Below are 18,411 nucleotides of genomic sequence, written 5' to 3'. Positions count from 1 at the left end.
ACTTGTGCATCACAGCAATTAAATAAAGCATTATTTCAAATCATGAACTTCTTGACTATTTCCTAGGAGACAATCTCAGATTCAGGGAAGGTATGACAGGAGGAGAAATGTGTTGCATGTATTCAGCAGAAATGGTAAAACTCACCAAACTGAAGCAGTGTATTTCGAGTTAAACTTAAGGCAGGCTTTGTGTAGGGCGTGAAAATATTTTGTTACTGTGAAGAAAGCTTCAAGGATTAGAAAATCCTGAAGAAAATTCAGGCCCTGTTATCAGGTGCTTTGTTAGTAATGAATCTCCTTGTGTGTAGGAGAAAGATGTGAGGAAATGGAAAGAAGAATTGTTGGATCAAAGGCGCAGGATGATGGAGGAGAAGTTACTCCATGCAGAATTCAAACGTGAAGTGCAGCTACAAGCAATTGTGAAAAAAGCACAAGAGGAAGAAGCTAAGGTGAGTGACTTTGTTTTCAAAGGAACTATTTAACAGCTATGCTTTTGTAAATGTTGTACCTCAGAAATAGTTTGTGAAGGACAGTGCAGTTTAGATACGAACTCATGTGAACCAGATAAATGCTGATGTCTAAATGGTGCATTTTTCTCTAATATGACTTAAAATGAATTAGCTGCTGTTTGACATCAGGGTGGATTGGTGTGGGAGAAGAGAGGGGTTGAAAGAAAGAACTGATTGTTATCTTGCTGCTTTTGTTCCTCACAGAGTGTGGCAGCATTTTTGGTGATACCTAGTCCTCCTGGAAGGACTAGAAGATCTGATGATCAATTCTCTGCTTTTCCAGCTCCCTGGAGGAGCTCATTTTTCTTGTCCTTTGTTAAAAAGCCATTCCAGATCCAGCGTTCTATGTCCTTAAACAGTAGTTGTGTTGCTGTGTCTGGTACCACTGATGTTATTGAGCAGGCTGGGAATAGACAGAGACCTGCAGTTAGTATGTGGCAGTTATTCTAAATTAAGTATATTTAGTGCTTTTCTGACTTCATACATAATTCCATAAGGCAGTCACTAGATGGATGCTTTTTGGTTTGCTTCATTCATACTACTTTTTTATTTTATTATGCAGTCACTAGATGGATGCTTTTTGGTTTGATTCATTCATACTACTTTTTTATTTTATTATAAAAATTTTTTAAATTTTTAATGGTTTAACCCCAGCTAGCAGCTAAGTACTGCACAACCCCACACCTATTCTGCCTCCTGTCACATGGGATGGTTGGTGGGGGGAGAGAGAATCAGAAGTGTAAAGATAAGAAGTCTCATGGATTGATACAGAAACAGTTTAATAACCGGGTGGGGAAAAATCAGTTCTAAGAGAAAGGAATATAACAAAGACAGATAAATGATAAAGCGAGACAAGTGATGCAAAAGGAAACAATTGCCAGTCCCCGACCCGTGGCCCCACACCAACCTCCCCCCAGTTTTGTTGCTGCACTGATGTCCTGTGGTCTCAGGTATGCCTTGGGTCCCTTGGCCTTGATGCTGTGCAAGCCCTGCTCAACAGTAACTAAAACATCCCTGTGTTGTCAGCTCAGTTTCCAGCACAAATCCGAAACATAGTCCCATCCTAGCTACTGCAAAGAGAATTAACTCTATCCCAGCCAAAACCAGCCTAAAAGAAATGAAGTATTTTATTTTAAAGTCTGTTTTTCCCAAGTGAAGATACATGCATCTCCTTGAAACAGTTTCATTCTGTGATGAGCATGTATCTCAGCTGTGATTGATGCAGCTGTTCATTTGTATTTCAAGATAAGCACAACAAAACTGATTGCACTTTTTTACTTCATTGCTGTTTCTATCTTGGATTAAAAGGATTTCTAGACTACCTAATTCAGTCTGCCATACATTGATTACTATTCCATTACACCAGTGTGACTTCTTAATTATACTAACTAAATCACACTTCCATAGTTCCCCAGATAAGCAGATGTTTCAAATATTCTGTGTGGTTAAGTGTGTGGGATCTGCTGCCTCATGAGGTTCTTGTTTTCTGGAAATCAAGGTTAATTGGGCCAGAAGGCTTTAGAGAAATAGCTGATGGGTAGGATAGCTGCAAACCATGGTAACTGTTGCTGCCCAGTTGGTTATCTAAATTCCCAGTGCTTGCTTGTTTACTGACCTGTAAAAGCCATCCTGTAAATGGATTCTAGTCAGTAAACAAAGATACAAACATGATCCTACCACCCTTTTTCATGATCTGTTTTTGTCTGTCCGTATGTGTTCTCTTTACCTGTTTTATTTAGTGTACCCATTAAAGTTCTTTTAAGCTAGCCTTTTCTTATTATTTTTTGTTCTTATGTATTGCACTATCCTGTGATTGGAAAAGATAATACATGTTTATGAAACAGGCTATATGGGTAAGAAAAATTAGACCATGAGCCTGTTTAGTTTTTTCTTATTGATATTATGTATACTTTCACTTTTTGATCAGCAAGTTCACGTGTATTTAAAGTTAGATCAAAAGCCCCGTTGGATTCTACTAGCACTGGTGTATTTTACTGACTCATCCATCTGGGTTTTAATATTACACATTTTGTGACTGAGAGAATGGACTGATGAAGTCTTGATGCTGATAGAATTGAGAGAACTTTTCTGTATTTTACCCAAAGTTTCTTGTTTCTCTGTTACAATTCAAATTTTATTTTTATATTCCATGGGCTGTTTTGTTTAAAATAAAACAAAACAATAAAAATCATCACAATGCCTAAAGACTTATTCTCAAGTTGATGGTTTTCCAGCTCATTCTGGAGAAATGTCCCACCAGTTTAATTATCAAGTGAATAATTAACAAATGGATGAAATTCCCCAAGATGAAACCTATTTCAATTTCTTGGGTCTTTTCTTCTGCTTTCTGGTTGTTTTCAGGTCAATGAAATAGCTTTTATAAACACCTTGGAAGCTCAGAACAAGCGGCACGACGTGCTGAACAAACTGAAGGAGTACGAGCAGCGCCTGAACGAGCTGCAGGAGGAGCGGCAGCGGCGGCAGGAGGAGAAGCAGGCGCGGGACGAGGCCGTTCAGGTAGGATGGCTCTGGAGCTGCAGGGCCACAAGGAAACACAGGTTTGTGTTTCAGCTGGGCTCTGCAGACGTTAAAGTACAGTTTCTCTTCATTCCTGTGTGTTTCATGACTAAAAGAGCAACGAGAATTTGCTTTCCCTGGCTAGGAGCGCAAGAGAGCCCTGGAAGCGGAGCGGCAGGCCCGGGTGGAGGAGCTGCTGATGAAGAGGAAGGAGCAAGAAGCACGGATTGAGCAGCAGAGGCAAGAGAAGGAAAAAGCACGAGAAGATGCAGCACGGGAGAGGGCCAGGTAACTTTGCAATCGTTTCTTTGGTTCTCTTCACCATTATCCTCCCCAGCAAACTGCACCTTCTCTGCAACAGCACTTCCTTCCTGGCTTGTCAGGCTTAGGGTTTTCAAAAGTATCATTAATAAGGATGCTTGATGAATGGCTTGAAAGAAGAAATCAGGTCAGTCATCATAAATTCTGTAGTATGTTTTTGTATTCCTTACATAAGTGCACAATGTAAGTTGTAAGGTTGTATTTTATTACATTAGTCTTAGTTTTATTGCAGACAAGACCTTGTAATAATGTGCCTTTTTCATATTTCACCTTAGTTTTCAAAGTAAACAGGATTGATGTACCCATGTTCTCAATTTCCTCCACTCTCCAGAAACTTTTGGACTTAACGGGCATCAATTTGATTTCGTGTTGTAGACACCAAAGATTACATCTGTGAAGCACACAGCCAGGACCTCAGGCTTCATTAATTCTGCTGCTTGTTTTATAGTTTTGCCCATAATTAAAAGTTCATAAGGGAACTTTACATGGACACTTCTCTCTCTTCCTTTTGAGGTGCAGGGAGAATGATTGTTGGTGTGCACGATAGGTTTACTTTCCAGTCTGATGCACTCTGATATATTCTACTTCTTTAATTTACCAAATTCTCTTTGTATTCACTTACTATTTCTCCCTCTTTTCCTGCAGTTCCCCTCACAAGCGTTCCTTAAAACCTTGGTCTAAGTTTAGGATTTTTCTGTGATGGGTGTTAATGGTTCTTGATACATTTTTAATGTCATGGCTTGTTTTCTTCAAAATTGTCATGAACAGGATTTTTTTTCCCCCAAAAAAATATTCAGAAATGTACTGATCACCTTTCATCTTCTGAAGTCTGAGCAACATCAGAAAGAGATTCAGCTTTCCATTAGATGTGTAATGAATTCTGGGCAGGATCTGTAGCCTTTGCTGGGGCTTCATGGACCTTTCCTCAGCGTATTGAGCCAAAATCACCTGAGGTTAAGTGAGTTGGAAGGGATCCTTCAGGATCTTATTTGCATTTGCAAGTACTCGAGGAAGATCAGGAGTAATGGAGAATTTGTTTATGCTGTTTTGAGAAGATAGACCCTGCATGTGTAAGGCTTCTACATCTTTCTGAAATTTGAGGAAACCCTCAAAGTAAGCAAATGGCTGATAATTGCCCTCCTGACATCTTTGTCTTCTAAAGCCTTCTGCAGTTAGATCCTGTTGAAAATCTTCAAGCATAAAATTCCTTGCTCTTTGAGTTCAATCAGTGTTGAATCTGCCCTATCTCTTTGTTGAACCCCATTGATTTCCTTATGACTTGTGGAAAAAGCAGTTTCCATTTGCCTTCTGTTGCTATTGTCTGTCAGCAAATCTCTGTGTTTGTTGCTCAAACACTCAGTTTTTAAACCCTTTGTACTTGATATTGCAGTACCGTGCTTGCCCTTGGTTTATCTTTTTATCTTTTTTTTCTTTGCCAGATATTGATTACACGAGAGATTTTTTTCTTTTTTTTTCTCCTTTTTTCTTTTTTTTTTTTTTTTTTTTGATAATTTTGGGAAAGAGTAGGAAAGAATACACGTGGTGCCTTACAATGTGGTGATTCTGTTCTGTCAGTCATTGCATCCCCTAATAAGAGTTCTGAGGTTTCTCCACTATGGCAGAGTGAGGGCAGGACTCGGGCTCTTGGGTTTGACGCTCAGGGCGGGATGAGCTTGACAGGAATCTGGCTGTTCTGTCCTGGACTGCAGTGTGTTTTGGTGGAACCTTGATGTATCATTTGATGTTTTGTTGGGTTTTTTTCCTACAGCTAGGATTTGGCTTGTATCCTGAAGATTTAATGTTGGCTGGAATGAGCAATTTTTGCAGTATCTGCTTAAAGTTTCTTCAGTATAAGCTTTACCATGTGCATCTGTGTGTGATTAAAATATCTGTATGAATGGAATAGTGTACTTAAAACTGACTTCAAAAGCCCCACTGCCCTTAACTTGTTTCCAGTAAAGCTTTAGTTATAATTTCAAAGTATTTTATATTCCAGAGAGTTGAAATCCACAATACGGAAATTGTTGTTCTTGTCAATAGAAATCATAAAACTGTATAAAGTGTCCTAACCATAGAAAAAGAATGCTTTTCTGAAGGGCTTGTGCAGGAGTTGTGTTGATGCTCTGTAAATGGAAACTTGAAGATTTTGTTTCCAAGACAAAACATTATTAACCCTAAATATGAAATGGTGATAATCTGTTGTAGTTTGTAGCATTAAACAAATACGTTAGAATGCAGACAGAAAGAAACAGCTAAAATGAGCTTGTAGTTCAGTTTTCCTTTCTGTACCCAGGGGTGATAACACATAAAGTACCTAATGCTTCTCGTCCATAATCTCTTCCCCACCCCTCCCACACCCACAGTAAGGGGAAGAGTTTGCTTTTTCTCTCTGAAAGAACGATTTTTAGTGTTTATCATTTGATTTACTTCCTCTGCTGTCTTCTTTCCTATCTGCTTGTATATTTTCTCTGGCTTTTTGTTTCAAAAATGTTACTTCTACATTTATGGAACTGATCTTGTTTTTTCTATCAGATTTCTGTTTAAAATCCCAGACAAACAGGAATCCACACATGACAAAATCCATTGCAGTTTGGATAATAGTCCTTATGTCAGGCTCTGTAGTTTTGCCATACAAGCTCCTTTAATTTTGGAATGCTTTTTGAAAAGATGGCTGATGGCTTTGGTTGACTCCTTCATAGCTCAGTTTTACCCAGAGCCTTCATTATGTCTTTGGCACTTTAGAGCTGCCAGGCTTCTCTGCCATTACATTTTACAAATTTTGTTTGTATAAACAGCATGAGTAGCTGGCTTTCTTCCCCTTTAGGGTTTAGTTGGTCTCTTGGCTTACTGACCGATAGGAAGTTGTTCTTGATGAAACTTCCACCAGTGGGTTTCTGCTTAATGGTCATGGTTACAAGTCAAGTTACACCCCTTGTTCTTTTCTCAGGAAAAAAATCTAAATTTTTTCAACAGGGTGATTCTGTTGATCAGAGTTTTCTCTGGGAGTTTCTATATTCAAATTTGTACCAATGAGCATTTAATAAAGCACTGCCCTGAGTGCTGCAAAGGGGTTTTCAATTTGTCGTCTGCTCTTCCCCATTGATTCAGTGACTGCAGCCCTTGGCTGAAGAGTGTAAGTGGTGACAGGGTTTCACATTCATCACTCTTTTGTGGCATCTTCTTGACTGTCACTGCTCTGATTGGGACTGAGGTGTGATCCAGGTTCTGCTCCAAAGGTTCAAGTGTCTGTCTTTATTAAGTCATTCTAATGAAAACGTCTGCATTCTCTAAGTAGTTTTTTGTTGTTTTTCTTTTCTACTGAATCATCTTCAACTTCATTTTTGGGTTTTCTTGTTCTGCATTCCAAACATAAATGTGTCAGTATTATTCATGCTTTACATTGATACAAATTCTCCCTGTACTTACTATCTTTTGGGTAGAGACCGAGAAGAGAGGTTGGCAGCTCTTACTGCAGCTCAGCAAGAAGCCATGGAAGAATTGCAGAAGAAGATTCAACTGAAGGTATAAAAGGATACATTACTTGAAAAACACATCAATATTTCTTTGCGCAGTTCAATTCTATTTTCTGTCATTCAATGTGTTTTCATTGCTTTGTTTATTTTCCATTCAGCATGATGAAAGTATTAGAAGGCACATGGAACAAATTGAACAGAGAAAAGAGAAAGCAGCTGAACTCAGTAGTGGAAGACATGCTAATACTGACTATGCACCAAAACTCACACCCTATGAGCGGAAGAAGCAGTGCTCATTGTGCAATGTCATGGTGAGTTGGGCAGAGGGGACATGCTGGAATTGCAAGACCAACACAAGCCATGAAGCTCCAAGTTCTGCTTCACTCACTTGCACATTTGCTGTATCCCTGCTCTGCTTTTGTAAAAAGTGCATCTTATTCTTCTGCCCATGAATCAGGTGGGTTAGGGAAGATTTAAAAGAGCTGTAGAGTTGTGGGTAGAATGGAGACTCTGGGCAGTGCTCACTTATTGGCTGTGCTGAGAGAAGCAAGAACTCGGGAGCATCGGATAGAAGAAGGTAGTTTAAAGATCGATTTAAAGCAAAGTAAAGAGTGTGGTCCTTTACATAGCAGGCAACTGAGCTGGGAACACCTTGTTGTAAGATGCTGTGGGTATTTGAATTTACTGTGAGTTCAGGGACTGATTGGTTAAGTGTAGTTGGACTGAAATTCACAGAGAAACCACATCAAGCTCAAGAAGTTCTTGAATTGAGTTTGGTTGGATGCTTGAAAGCATTGGACAGGAAAAGGGGTGTTCTCTTTGTCTCCTCTCTCCCTTTGGTGTCTGATTTTTTTGGTCTCTGTTGGAAGCCAAGGACATTGCTTGGCAGTGTCCCAAGCTCAGCCAGGGCTCTCTGCCTGTGCCTGCCCTCCCTGTCCCAGGAATGGTGGGGGAGAGAAGCCACACAGCCACTGGGCCAGAGCTGGGAGATCTCCTGCTGATAACTGCTTTCACTGCTTTGCACAGACTGTGCATTATCAGAGTTACATGTCACTGAGCACTATTTCTCTGTAATTGCTGCATTAAGCAAGATTGCATGGGATCACCTCAGGCAGTGCTGGAACAGAAACTCAGGCTCAGCAGGCTGGAGTCTTGGGTACTCACTGATCTTGCATTTCAGAATGAAACTCCAATGTATGAAATCAGATTGAAGTGAAAATGAGAGAAGAGCCTAATGTATTTTTTAATTTATTATTACACTGCTGGCTAGCAAATTATTCTGTAATTTACTGTTAAGTCCTGCATAAAATATGTTTATGTAAATTAGCTTGAGGAGTAAAATTGCTTGAATTTTTGAACATACCCCTGACAAATTGGCATGTTTTATATTATGTTGAAAGTACTGTTACTTATATGTTATGGAATTTGCAAAGGAAAAATAAATATTAAGTTATTGTCATTACAGATTTCATCAGAAGTGTATCTTTTCAGCCACATTAAAGGGAAAAAACACCAACAGGCTGTGAGAGAAAACAGTAGTATACAAGGACGAGAGCTTTCGGATGAAGAAGTGGTAAGTTTTGTGCTATTTTTTCTGTATTACTTCTGTTTTTAAATGCCATTCAGCTTGAAAAAGGAGTTGAACAAAACTGTTTCTGTTAGCATGGGGATCATAGCAGAATACCAGTGAAAAACAATGAAAGAAACAGTGCATTCACATACTGCAGGCAATTGCCACTTGAAGTTGATTCTTTATAAAATGTGACTAATTGCTTTTCTGTTAATCGAAGGCATTTTTCATGTCACTACATTTATCTTTGCAGATACATTATACATTACAGTTGTCACCATCCTGCTGTTTTCTTTGTTTCTTCATCTTGCTTAAAATCTCTTAGTCCTTTGCTAGGTGAGCAGGTGTGCTGTCCTGTGCGTCAAGGTCCATAATGCTGAAAAATGTAGTGCTAAATTACTTCCAAATGTAAGATTTGAAACGTTTTGGAAGTGTTAATGTTGCTAAGAAGAATACTAGTTTTTCAGTAGCTTCCTTAGAAGAGCTGGCATTTAGGGTGATTTTGAGGAAGCATTGAAGGTTTTGTACTTTACCAGGAGTCTATTCTTCTGTAGAAAGGACATCTGCATAGCTGTCTCATGTCATTTTTTGTTGCTGCTGCCAGAATTCAACTACAGTATTAAGTCAAGGGCTCTTTAAGGAGAACTTGGGTTCTGACACATCCAAAAAATTTATGCATGCCCCTGTATTATATCTGTCAGATATTAGGAGGAAATAGTGTGCAAGCCAGTTCTTCAGCACTGACTCAGATTGAACTTGTATTTGGAAATGTATTTCCAGCCAGGCTGATTCAGATGACACTGTCCAGTAGTTCTGATTTTTTTTCACTTTCCTTCACAGTTCTTTCACTATTTTTATTTACTGAAATCTTCTCTTTGTTTTCAACTTCGTATATCTGGTTTCCTTTCTAAAAACTTAGGAGAGTTAGGTCTCTGAAGTGCTGGAATCCACAGAGGTGGTTATCACTGAAAAAGCAGAAAATGATAACTGGAGAAGGACAGTAGTCTGGAGGAATAAATGTTTGTGGAGTTGCACTTTCCTGCCCCTTCCCAGCTGTAATGAAAGTACCTAAAGTAGTTTCTCAGTTTCTTTCTTCTTCTTGGACAGTGTTTACTGGGAGTTGTGTGGTTTTGGATTTGGATTTTTTGTGCCAGGCTTACACATAAAATTTCCATACTGCACCTGTTTGCCTGGAGATACCAGCTGTGAGATTTCCCAGAATCTGTCCTGTTGTGGGTACTCCCAGGTATGGATCGACATTTTCTTGGATCTCTCTGGCCTTTGCTGGTACCTGTCTGGCCACTGGTGCCTGAAGTGTGCTTCTTGCTGGGCAGCTGGCTCAGAGGAGCCTGCAGCAGCACTGGACTGGATTTCCTTGTGCCTGGACATTACACACTCTCCACATCTCATTTGATAGCTGAGCAATTCCAGTTTCTGGGGAACAGAATCAGGTACTGACAGCTGCCTTTGCACCCAGCTGGGGAAACAGAAGTTCCACTAGAGGGCACAAAGATCCTGATTTTTGTGCCTATATCCAGGGTTTCTCAGCAAAACCTTTTGATGAGAACTTAAGACCTAGATGAAGGTTAAATGTATGTATTTCTTGAATAATGCTTAGTGCAGGATAGAAAGGAGAGAACAATTCTGACTGAATTAACAGCTTGACAGTTACTATATCAGATTCCAATATCCTTAATCAAGATGGTGCATAGTATTTGGCAGACTGGCAATGTATGGATGCTTCCATTGTTAGGTATTTTATATATTATTTATGGTCATATTTCAGTTAGTCCAAGTATAAAATCCTGAGCTATATTATTGTAATCTAAAATTTTCCAGGTCAGAGGCCTTCTCTGCTTTTTATTACTTTTTTTTTTTTGTTCAAAGAGCAGTAGTGAGATAGATCTGGGCAGTGTAGAGTAGGAAAGCAGTTTTACTAACCAGAGCTATCTGCTTTGTGTATCCCTTTATTCAGCAAGCATAGTAAATGCCAACCTCACAACTAAAGCATTCAGTAACTTCCCAAGTTTTGAAATACTTGAGAAAAAAATTCCAAAGTTTTATACAGAAGTGAAGCCATATTGCAGGAAATGGTCATAGTTTTTTGTAATATTTGCAGTAGTCACAGTTACTTGTTTATCACCAGTTTCAATTTTCAGTCAGTGAAGGTAACTCTAGTGAGAATACACTTGTGCTACTTAAAGTTATTACTTGTCATCTGTGATGTCTTTAGATTATATATGTCTTGTCTGTGGCCCTTCTTCTTTGACATAAAAGATTTTATTTATATCACCTTTGACCTAATAAAATTTCACCTTTAACCTTATGCACTTGACACCTCAGATAACTTACTCTTGATCTTTGACTCATTTTGTGTTCAGCCTCTTCAGTATATTAGGTAGCTGCCTGGAAAGAAAGCTTTTATAAAATTCTAATCTGATAATAGAATTTCTTTACTATTACTTGGGAAATCACAAAATTTTAAATACTTTAATTTTGTCCATATTGGTACCTCAGATTTAGGTGTCTCCTCAGGGCTTTGGAAACCGATTGAAACAAATGATTGTATAATTTTTCTTCACACAGTAAGGAGTTTTCTTGGTTAATTTGACTGTAAGCAAAAAGTTAAAAACTTCTTGATGGTCATGGACACTGATTCCTCTGGGCCAGCTGGGTGGTAGGAGTTGATCTTTCCAGAAGTAAAAGAAGCTGCTGTATCCTAGGGGTTTTCTCTTCACTGTAATGTCTATAAATTCTGTCATTTTAGAGGCATTTTCAGAGGTAAAAGCAGACTTCATGTTGGAGCAATGTCCCACTGGTTTGGCATTAAGTGCTTATTGTGCTTAATTCCAGCTTGTCTGGTGCAGGAGCTGACAGCTGGGATTAGACCGTCAGGAAGGTGAATTCATTTGTGGATGTGAAACGTACAAAGAAAATAGTTTTGCTGTGAATGAAGATACAAAAATGAAAAAGCCTAGAAGTTCATTCTCAGATTGTGTGGCAGCTTTATTGCACGTCAGCCTTTTGGGTTCTTCATTTGGGGCTTTATTAGTCTCCAGCTGAAACAGTTGTAGCTTTCTCTTACAGCAAGCAGCTCTTGGTTTTCTAACAGTGGTTATCCTGTAAAAGCAAATTAAGTTCTGTTCACTTTGGTTACTTCCTTTGTAACTTTGCTTTTGCCTGGCCTCTTGTAGATACATTAATTCACCTAGGTGGTAAAACTGGCAGCAGGCTGAAAGTCATCTTCAGTATATTTCTGAAGCTTTCAGTGCTCCCGCTGGCCCACATCCTTTCAGCATTATCTCCAGTGCAGTAAGAGCGAGCTGCCTGCATTATCTCTCTGCTTAAGTGCCTGGCTGCTTCCATCAAACCCTCAGCTCCTGCTTTTGCAGTGCCATTTTCTGTGCTATTGATTTCCCGTCCCTCTCTCAGCATCCACCTTGCTTTTAGTTCAGCAAAGGATGTAAACAGTGTAAGCAATTTGCTTTCATGGACTTCACTGCAATCAATTAGTATGTTGGTAGTCCTGACTAATTGCTTGCTGAATGAAAGCCTGTGTGACACAAAGGCCTCACTGAAAAGGTGCCTGCAAGAGCCATGGGACAACACCTGGTCATTTCATTAGGCTGAGGAGTCTCTGCAAGGACCTTGTAGACGTTTTCTCCTACTTGTAGCTCCTAGATTTTAGGAGCTACAGGCACTTTTTAGGCACTTTTATGCCCCTCTGCTTTCCCTTTTGCCTTTGCCTTTCTTGTCTCTGCTGGTTTGTTTGGAGAAATACACTCAAGGGCTCCCTTTGAACCATTGTCCCAGCTCTCTCTGTATCTCCTGGCCTTTAAATGCCATGGTTTAAAGGGACTTTCAGAATATAAATCATGTCGTTCCATGTGGTCTATGAATGTTTCTAATAAGTGAAAAGCTCTTCTAAAAACCAGATGCAATAGATAACTTGGCTGGGTTTGGTTAATTTATATAAGGTGCATGCTACAATTTTATGTATTCCAAAGAAAGATGGAGAAATATTAATGAACTGTTGTTTGCATATGTGAAAAATGTGCTTTTTCTTATCAGGAGAGAAAACTGATTCTATTGTCATTACATAAAGGCAACAAAGGACTTCTAAGAGGTGCATTTAGATCAAATGAAAATGTAATCCCATGATGGAGCAGAGAGGTGATTTTTGTCTGAAGACTGACAGCGTTAAAATGTGAGGATTTATAGAAAGACCCGGTTGCTTGAGCCCACACACGTTCCTTTGAAAAAAGCTGCTGGCCAGTGACTGAAGCTCCCTGTGGAGCTGGGGCTGCAGGGGAGCCTGTCCTGGCCCAGCTCTGATTTGCAGAGTGCCTCCTGTGCTGGCAGCTGCCCCAGGACAAGCCGTGAGCCCGGGCTGGCTGTGCTGGGAGCCGAGGCAGGGCTGTGCTGTGCTGTGCCAGCCAGGTGAGCTTTGCAGCCAGCACCACCCACAGCCAGAGCTCCTGCACACAGCACTTGGAAGTTCTGGAAGGTTTTTAGATTTTACGAGTGAGGAGTTGTTTTTCTGAAAGAAATCAAGCTGTTTTCCTAGAAGGGTGTGCTGCTTCCATTATTTCTTGCAGAGGAAACCATTGAGGGAAAAAGATGTGGCAATAGCTTAATGTCTGACCCTTGCTGTTCTTCATCTGTATTTACAAGGATTTTTCTTGTCTAGACACATGGTGGTGCCAGGATTTTGGTAATTATTTTTTTAATACACTATGTTTTCATTCCAGTTAAATTATATATCACTACTGTTTTGTTGCTTTAGCCTTTGCAGTATTGAAAAAATGCCTTTGTTTTCCTTTCTGAATCAGAGTGTTTTCAAGTTCTTGTATTTAAATGAAGTATAGTGCTTTATGAACTCCTTTGGTAGCCTAAAAGATATGATTAAGCAAAATGGAAAATAACAATACTAAACAGGGTCACGATTTTAGTTTCATCTAATAGAGGAGTTTGAGAGGTTTATACCTGTGGGTATGTAGCTTTTAAAAACCATTATACACAATTAATAGTTCTCTTTTTTATTCTGGAACATTCAGATGTATGTTACATGTCTCCCTGTGTTCAGAAATCAGACTGGTTTGGGGTGGAAGGGATCTTAGAGCTCCTCCAGTGCCACCCCTGCTGTGGCAGGGCCACCTTCCACTGTCCCAGGGTGCTCCCAGCCCCATCCAGCCTGGCCTGGGACCCTTCAGGGATCCAGGGGCAGCCACAGCTCTGGTCAGTGCCCAGTGTGTCCAGCCTGGCTCGTGCCCTGGTGTTTGCCCCTCGTCTCTCCTGGCATTTGGCTGCTCCATTTGACCATTGCAGCACAGGGAGATGGGCCTGGGCCAGCTCTGGTGGCACTGCAGCCATTTCTGGGCTGTATGGTGGTGCATGTCTTTTGGTCATATGTAGAACAATATTCCTGTTTGCTTTATCCACAGACTTCATAAGAAGGTTCATTTTTTTTCTTGGCATCTTATTATAGTTCTCCAACAGTAGCCCATTTTTCTTCTCTTGCTCAGGGGAAACAATCTGTAAATCACTTGCAAACAAGAACTCCCCATCCCAGTAAAGCCTCAGGTTCTGGTTGAGTTGGCTTTACTCAATTTTCTTTCTTTTTTTTTTTTTCCTGAGGAAGGAAGGATGTTTTTTAGAGTAGAGTTATGTGTTTCTAGAGGAGTGGAATTATGCCAGGCATCTGTGGTTCATTTTTGTTTATGGATGTTTCATACCTCGTGGGTACCTGTGGTCCTTTCAGTCCAGGAGCTCTGGCCATGTCATTCTGCTGTGAATAATTCTGTCCTGGAAGACATTGTCATGAAAATCAATGATTATGAAGTCTAATCCACGCTGCAGCTTGCAGAAGGTCTCTCAGTACCCCATACATCAATTCTAGTTTTTTGTACTTTGCAGAGCAATAGCTTCTTACTTTAATTTATTATGAAGTATTGTTTTTCTTGGCAAAAACATATGAGATTAATAGTTTATTGGCTGTGCCTTTAATTGTGCTAGATCACTGCCAGCAGCTGCACCCTTCCTATTTTTGGCTTGGGCATCTCCAATATCCACAAGCAGTAAAAGGAACTGCTGCTGGCAGGCCCAGCTCACTGTGATCTCCCCTTTCTCTCAGCTGTCCTTGCAGCCAGATGATAAAGTCAGTGCCTTGCAGCCCTCCTCCCTCATCTGCAGGGATGCTTTCCATGGCCAGGATGCAGAATTCTTATCACACAGAGAATTTACCTTCTGTTCCCACATTTTGGAGTGACGAGTGGGAATGGTATTAAAAATCTGAAAAAATACTTAAAGCTGCTATTAAGATTATTATTTGTTATGTGTCTTAGTGGCAGACTGTCATGTCACTGAATCCATGGACAAGCAAGGTGGCTGAAAGTGCTGTCACTGTCAGCAGTAAAAATAGTTCTTAGTTTGGTTATGCTGAAAAGCAGGATTAGTCCCTCATGGGAAAAAACCTAAATCCAGATATCAAGGAAAACCTAGTTGTACAATGAAAGGTTACTCTTCAGTTTGAATGAATAATAAAAGTTTTTTAGTGCTCTCAACTCATCTTCTAAAGTACAGTCTAGCATAGAAATGTGAATAATGAAAATCTTGATTTTGAGAAAATAATATTTGAAAACTCATTACATTATAACCTGTTTCTTGTACGTATAGCACCTCTAGTAACACTTCTTAATTCATAGTAATAAGGAATACCTTCCATCTTAAGATTGTGCATATTTTGGAGTGGATGATCACTTGTGGTCCTATAATAGTATTTGATCTCTTTACAATGAAGAATTACTGATCATTTGTGTTTCAGGCTGTCATTGTTTAAAATTGAAGTGTGCTACTCACAGACTGCTTCAGCATCTGTTTTCCATATTAAATATTGTCCTAGATTATGAGGAAAAAATAAAATAGTAATTCTGTTGAAACATGTAGTAAAATCATGAACAAATATTCCTGTGGTAATGTGATTTAGAATTGAACCCTAAAAAACTCCTCAAAGTTTGGCAAATATATCCCTTAAGTGATTATATACACAAGTAAGAAACCGTTATTCCTGACATTGGTAATAAATAGTGAAAACACTTTTAAATTATTTTCTGCAGTTACAGGATATTGTTTATTTTGAAACAGGTAGAGATGTAAATCCAAAAGATATATGTAGGCTTCAGAATAGTTACCTATTGATTTTCTAGAATATATTCCTTATGTACATTACCTTTATGGAAAATACTCAGTTTGATATATATATTTTCTATATTAAAATGGTGAATGAATGACAGCTATTATTATGTGAAATAAGCGACTACAAGTATTTCTTTATAGTCTTCCTCATGCTTATATTTTAATGCTGATGTGAGAGGGCAAGTAATAACAAGTGTTTGGAAGTTCTGAAGACTGAGTTTAGATAAATAGCTGGAGACAGATGTTTTTCAAGTTGCCTTGGTGTGCAGAACTGGGTTAGAACACTTATAAGAATGCCTTTTCTTTCAGAACTTGGGCATTCAAGGTTGGAAAGCATACAAAAATAACAGAATAATCAGCCTTGCCATTCTGGCATTCTGCTTCAGTTCTGGCCAGAATCCAGAAATATAGAAGGCAATGAAAATGAAAAAATAACAGAGGGGAAAAAACCTACAAACTCTTTGAGATTCAGCAGGGTCATTTTGGCTTGGTTTCTTTGGGTGAAAGTCCAACAGGCAGGAAGGTTTTGCAGATCTGTGACTTGGTGAGTTTATAAATGATGGAGCTCAGGTCAGGAGCCCTGGGTGGCCGTGGCACTGCCAGGCCTTGCCTGCCCCATGCTGGACAAGGATCCCCCTGCAGTGCTGCCTCCTGAGCTTGGAGCAGGTGCCAGCAGCTCCCTGCTCCCCTGGCTGCTGCTCCTGCCTTCTCCTGCCTGCTCCAGGGATCCCAGAGGCTCCTGTCCCTGCCTGTGCAGGGGGAGCTCTGTGCCAGGGATAGCACAGCTGGGGCTGCCCTGCACCAGCACAGCCAGGCTCTCCTTCCCTCCTTGGCTTGGCAATGCTGTCCTGCCTGTGCAGGCGTGCCCCAGGCAGAATTCATAGAAAGGAACACTTACTTCAAAAGAAAGGAACAGGAAATAAGTGTTTGTGTTATGGTTACCCCTAATTTTAGAAGGAGGGAATTTTGTTAGGAAGAATTCTGTTTGGCATGCTTCACAATTTAATAAAGTTCCTATTAATATTTTCTGAGTAGTGAAATGAATTATATGTAATACACAGAGCCAAGAAATGTCATAGTGGAAAAAATGGGGTAGGAACATAATTTTGCAGTTGTGTTCTGGTTTGATAAATACATATCCAAGGTTTCACCTGCCAAGGACAGATCCATGGGTGCTCTTGCTGTAATTAGGACAGTAAATTGGGAGAGCTGCTGGAGAGTATTGGTCTTGTGAATGGCTATTGTATGAAGAGGATGTCAGTTGGGAAATTTCTTGTGCAGCTGTTATATTTTATGTGGATAACTGAGGTTCAGAATCCAGTTTAAGGTATGGTTTTCCTCATCCAAGCAGAAGTGGACTCTGCTCAGCTATATAGCATTTCAGCATTTTGTAGCATTTGCTGCACTGTCCATGGAAAACTTTGCAATTATGTTCATTCTGGAGTCTGAAAAAAATTACTTTTATTTCAGGGGATATTGATTATAATGCTGTTATCCTTGTAGTATAAACATGTCATATAAGAAACAGAGAAAACATTGGTTATAAGAAGTGCTTAGTCAACTAAAATTATCAGCTTCAAGATATGAGAGTAACAGGGTAGATTTTCTGGTTCAGGCAGTTGAAGGGGACTAGGCAATAACCAGCAAGAATGTGACTTCAGTGGTGACCTTATTAGCTTTAGCTTTAATGGTTTTGGCAACTCCATTTCTCATGCAGTTTGTAGAGGAGGCCCATCTGTTGCGTTTGGAAAGCTTCAGGATTTTCAATGACTTGACCAAAAGTGAGAACAGTTGAGAGTGGAGGGAGAAGGAAGGAATAGCAAAGAAATTCTGTTTGCTTTGTGGTGACTGCAGTTTTACATGAGCAATAATATTAGTCTTTATCACCTTGTTTGTAAATAAAGTATTGAAACTTTTATGAAATTTATGTTGGTTGTTCTAAAAATTACTTCAGTGTTCTGTAAAAATTTAAATAACGTGTCTGTACAAAATGCCATTAAATATCCCATGGTGGATGTTTACTATCTTACTTTTGCTTCATGGCTTTTTCAGCTGGAGACTGAGGGTCTCCCCCTGAGACAGGTACAGGATACCTTGGGATTTTTAACAGTAGTTCTTCACTTTGGAGAATGCATGGCAATAACACAGGACAGAAGGAGCAGGAGTTTTTCTACTCTAGTGGGTAACTGAGCCATCTTCACATGAGCAGAGAGGAACACACTGAGGTGACCATGTCAGCATTCAGTTCTTGTTCCTTTATCCTGCAGCTGTACATCCCAGCACAGAGCCGTGCCTGCTCTTCGTGGCACAGGTTCTGTCACCTTCACAAGAGCTGAGACCTTGCTTTGTGATGTTGCTGATCTCAGCTGTGCAGCTCAGAGGATGAGTATCAAGTATGAAAAATGATGGCAGAAGTCTGACACAGAGTGACCATTGTCACTGGCTCTGGTTTAATCCTGAGATGAAAAGTGTTCTGTTAGGACAGAGCTGGCAAAATTACTATATTGTATATAAGCCTTTAAAACAGAGCTTCATAGAAATTGCACAGCTAAAAGTGATATGGCTGAAACTAAAACTGCACTGATAATTTTTGGTAGGCTCAATACAGATCATAATGACAGCAGCTTCCATTAAAGAAGAGCCTCTACTTACAATGTTTTGCTTTTATAATGGCCTAAATTCTCCAAAGATGTGGTGGTTTACCAGTATCTGAGGATTTGGGGACAGAATGTGCTCAGCCTAGCACAGGACTTGACCAGTGATGACCCCTCACGCTGCCATAAGAATAAACCCAGAATGCCTTTAGGGAAAGGATAAATTCATTTGA

The 18,411-nt window shown here is 39.8% G+C and overlaps 1 protein-coding gene across 6 annotated transcripts in view; it reads left to right on the top strand.

Moving 5' to 3' along the window:
- Nucleotides 1-18,411, top strand: part of SCAPER (S-phase cyclin A associated protein in the ER) — a 138,792-nt gene that overhangs the window by 35,147 nt on the left and 85,234 nt on the right. For all 6 annotated transcript variants that reach the window (XM_064389663.1, XM_064389664.1, XM_064389662.1 and 3 more), the window contains 6 exons: nucleotides 309-449; nucleotides 2,871-3,026; nucleotides 3,172-3,314; nucleotides 6,788-6,869; nucleotides 6,979-7,131; nucleotides 8,286-8,393. In XM_064389663.1, the coding sequence (XP_064245733.1) occupies nucleotides 309-449; nucleotides 2,871-3,026; nucleotides 3,172-3,314; nucleotides 6,788-6,869; nucleotides 6,979-7,131; nucleotides 8,286-8,393 (783 nt within the window). The remainder of the gene's footprint in view (nucleotides 1-308; nucleotides 450-2,870; nucleotides 3,027-3,171; nucleotides 3,315-6,787; nucleotides 6,870-6,978; nucleotides 7,132-8,285; nucleotides 8,394-18,411) is intronic.

Source organism: Passer domesticus, chromosome 14 (genome assembly GCF_036417665.1).
Source record: "Passer domesticus isolate bPasDom1 chromosome 14, bPasDom1.hap1, whole genome shotgun sequence".
Classification (NCBI taxonomy): Eukaryota; Metazoa; Chordata; class Aves; order Passeriformes; family Passeridae; genus Passer; species Passer domesticus.
This window is presented reverse-complemented; position numbering and strand designations above follow the sequence as displayed.